Source organism: Cyprinodon variegatus, unplaced genomic scaffold, assembly GCF_000732505.1.
Source record: "Cyprinodon variegatus isolate N-32 unplaced genomic scaffold, C_variegatus-1.0 Scaffold1194, whole genome shotgun sequence".
Taxonomy (NCBI): domain Eukaryota; kingdom Metazoa; phylum Chordata; class Actinopteri; order Cyprinodontiformes; family Cyprinodontidae; genus Cyprinodon; species Cyprinodon variegatus.
Window position 1 is genome coordinate 196016 of NW_015151647.1, and position 2989 is coordinate 199004.

The 2989-nt window shown below is 37.7% G+C and overlaps 1 protein-coding gene across 1 annotated transcript in view; it reads right to left on the minus strand.

Annotated features, from left to right (window-relative positions):
- Positions 1 to 1777, minus strand: part of gdi1 (GDP dissociation inhibitor 1) — a 22350-nt gene extending 20573 nt beyond the window's left edge. The window contains exons 1-2 of the mRNA XM_015401222.1: positions 1648 to 1777; positions 1410 to 1509 (exon numbers count right to left, since the gene is read on the minus strand). Of these exons, the coding sequence (XP_015256708.1) occupies positions 1410 to 1509; positions 1648 to 1761 (214 nt within the window). The 5' untranslated portion in view covers positions 1762 to 1777. The remainder of the gene's footprint in view (positions 1 to 1409; positions 1510 to 1647) is intronic.
- Positions 1778 to 2989: the final 1212 nt, after the last annotated feature.

Below are 2989 nucleotides of genomic sequence, written 5' to 3' on the forward strand. Positions count from 1 at the left end.
TAAAAATCAGTTAACTTTTATTCATTTTTTTCAGTGGCACTAATCCTCTTCCGTAGCATCCTGTGAGAGGGGCTGTATAAATTAAATTACTTACTACCTTAATGTTTTCTCTTATTGCTAGAATTTACACATGGTGAATGTGAAATCATCCCATAAACCTTCCCAGTGTGTTTCTCTGTGTTTGTTGACAGTAAAGCTGTGAATAAAAGCTGCGCTCCGGCCTCAGGATGGAGGCCTGTCTATGCAAAGCGGACCGTGACACACTGAAGGGTTACGCCTAAAGGATGCTACAGGGCGTAACACAACACTGAGCAGAGTCTGCAGCCGGAATAATAATCCCACATCAAGGATCTACCGGGAGCTCAGCGTTCTGCTGCTTACATGCAAACAGCTTCTCTGTATTATTATTATTATTATTGAACTATATTCATAATGCGCATCTCCAAACACAATCATCTGATGTCAGCGCGCAGCTGCAGCTGAGGCTCCCAGGACTGGGAGAGAGAAATGAAAGCAGGCCCTTTCTATTGTCTAAAAAAAATAATAATATTAAAAGTTTACACACTTTAAAAAATATATATATCAGTGTTTGTCTCGACTTACTGTGAGTCCGGTGCCCAGAACGATCACATCATATTCCTCATCCATGTTGTCTCACCGCCTCTCCCGTCTCGCCCTCTTTTTTTTTTTTTTTTTNAGTCTCCAGACTGATCTGCGAGTGAAACCTTGAAATCTCGCGAGATCAGGATGGTCTCACGAGGCTAGTCTAGGCCTGTCAAATGAGATATTAAAAAAAAACATATTCTATGTATTCACTGAATATTTTCCCTTCCAAAAACTCCCCCATGTAATTTGAGAGCTTCAGATCCCTCAGCGAATTAGTCATGTGACCCTAACATAGCAGGACTCATATATAAACCAATTTTTTTATGTCAACCATCAAAAAAATCTCAACCGTCACTCTTAAATAGTTTTTCTGTTCGTTTTTTTCTATTAAATTTGTTAGAAAAACAATTAAAATCCAAAATTTTGTTTGCCTGAAAACAGTAAAAATTTAGACAGGCCAGTGAGTTAACATTCCATCAGTTTGACTTTTAGCAAATCTCTAGCATCATTCTGATTTGTCAAAACTGCCGTTACAGATATATCTAGGGCTGCACCTCCCAGTTATTTAAGTAATCAGTTAATCAATTATATATTAATTATTCAAATACTAAAAAAAAGATTTTTAGACTTTTAGAACAGAAAGAACAACCTTTATTACATATTTCTAAATTAAGATAGATTTTTACTTGACAAATACTGTCTTTTTATTCACAGTGTGTCTCACAGAATTCCTTTAAAAATCTTTTTTTTTGTGTGTTTAAAGGTAAAGGAATATAAAATCCTACATCTAACCTGATACTGACCATTAGCCATGAGAAACTTGGGGATGAGATCAACGTTCCAGTCCCTTCCTCTGCCCATGGACTCCGGTGGGCTATCAGGTAGACTAAAGCGCTTGTACAGCTGCAGAACACAAAGGATGAAGACTGAGATTAAATATAGCCAGTAACAGCTGCTAAAAACACAATACATAAAATGAAATGTTATACAATGAAGAATATAACTTTTTTTCTGTATATACTGATTTGCTATCCGTCGTACCTCTTCCAGGGGTGTAATGGAAGAGCTCTCCCCACCGTAGTAGGGGTTCCTGTCCATATGCAGAACCTTTTTCCCATTCACGGACATGATCCCGGACAGAATGCACTCCTGCATGAAGCACAACCAACGACCAGCATCAGTAAAAGACACTCAGAGATGATATAACTGGAAATAAACCAAAAAAAAGTATAGAGTGGTGTGTTTAATAGAAAAATCCCCCCCCTTCAGTGTCCACCATATTGGATCAGTCCAATTGCTGCACATGTTCAGAAAGGTCCAAACAGACAGCAGCGCTTTAGTCGCTATATTTAGCCACTTTTCAGACCCCTCTAGCACTTTGATTTCTAAAAAGCTCCTAGCGCCAAATCTAGANTTGGAAATGAAAGGGTGCTGAAGCAGAGGATGGCTTTAAATCCACAGAAAACTAAATAATCTGAGATTAATTCCTCTCTTTTCTCCCTGGTTGCTGCTTTATAGAGCTCCTCAGTGCTATGTGTTATTTATTAATCATTGGGCATTAATGATCAATGGGAAACAGCCCACACTGTCACCGGCGTAGACGACCAAAGATGGCCCTGCACGAAGAACAAACAAGGACAGTGTCGCTCCGCGTCAGGAAATAGTGCGCATCCTCCTCCCTCTCCCTCTCTCTCTCTTGCTGTTTAGAAATGATACGTCAGCGCATCCACCCTGTTGTGAGTGGAGTCTTCCCTTCAAAAAGCAAAACCAGCCTGTTTTCTTACTGGAAAACTGGTAAACTCTGAGAATATATGATGAAATATTTCTGTTGGTCTATAAACCACTGAATGGTTCAGCTTCACAATACTAAGACACATTTATTTTGTCATTTTATATAAAAAAGTGTAAAAAAAAAATGCTATGAAAAACAGTAATGTAAACATGTATAGTTGCATGAATGTATAGTTACAGTTCTAACATTCTGGTTTGTTTGTTTGTTTTTTTATAAATTTAATACATTACAGACTTGTCAATCAACTAGGGGCGGATTTAGGAAATTTGGGGCCCTAGGCAAAGACAGGCAGGGGGCCCTCTGATTTGTAGGTTACTGTTCACCTCTGGATTTTGAAATGCTGTCATGGTTTATAAATCCTGGTTTTGTTTTTTGTTGAAAATTTTTATTTTCTTTTTAATTTTAACTAAATACGTGTTTTTGAATCAATTTGACTGTATGATCTGGTTGAACTGTAAAGTGCCTTGAGATGAATTGTGTTGTGAATTGGCGCTATAAAAATAAACTGAATTGAATTAAATTGTAGGTATGTAGGCAAAGACAGCACATAAAACAGCATGCAGATACAGAAATTTTTGATAGAATAGACAT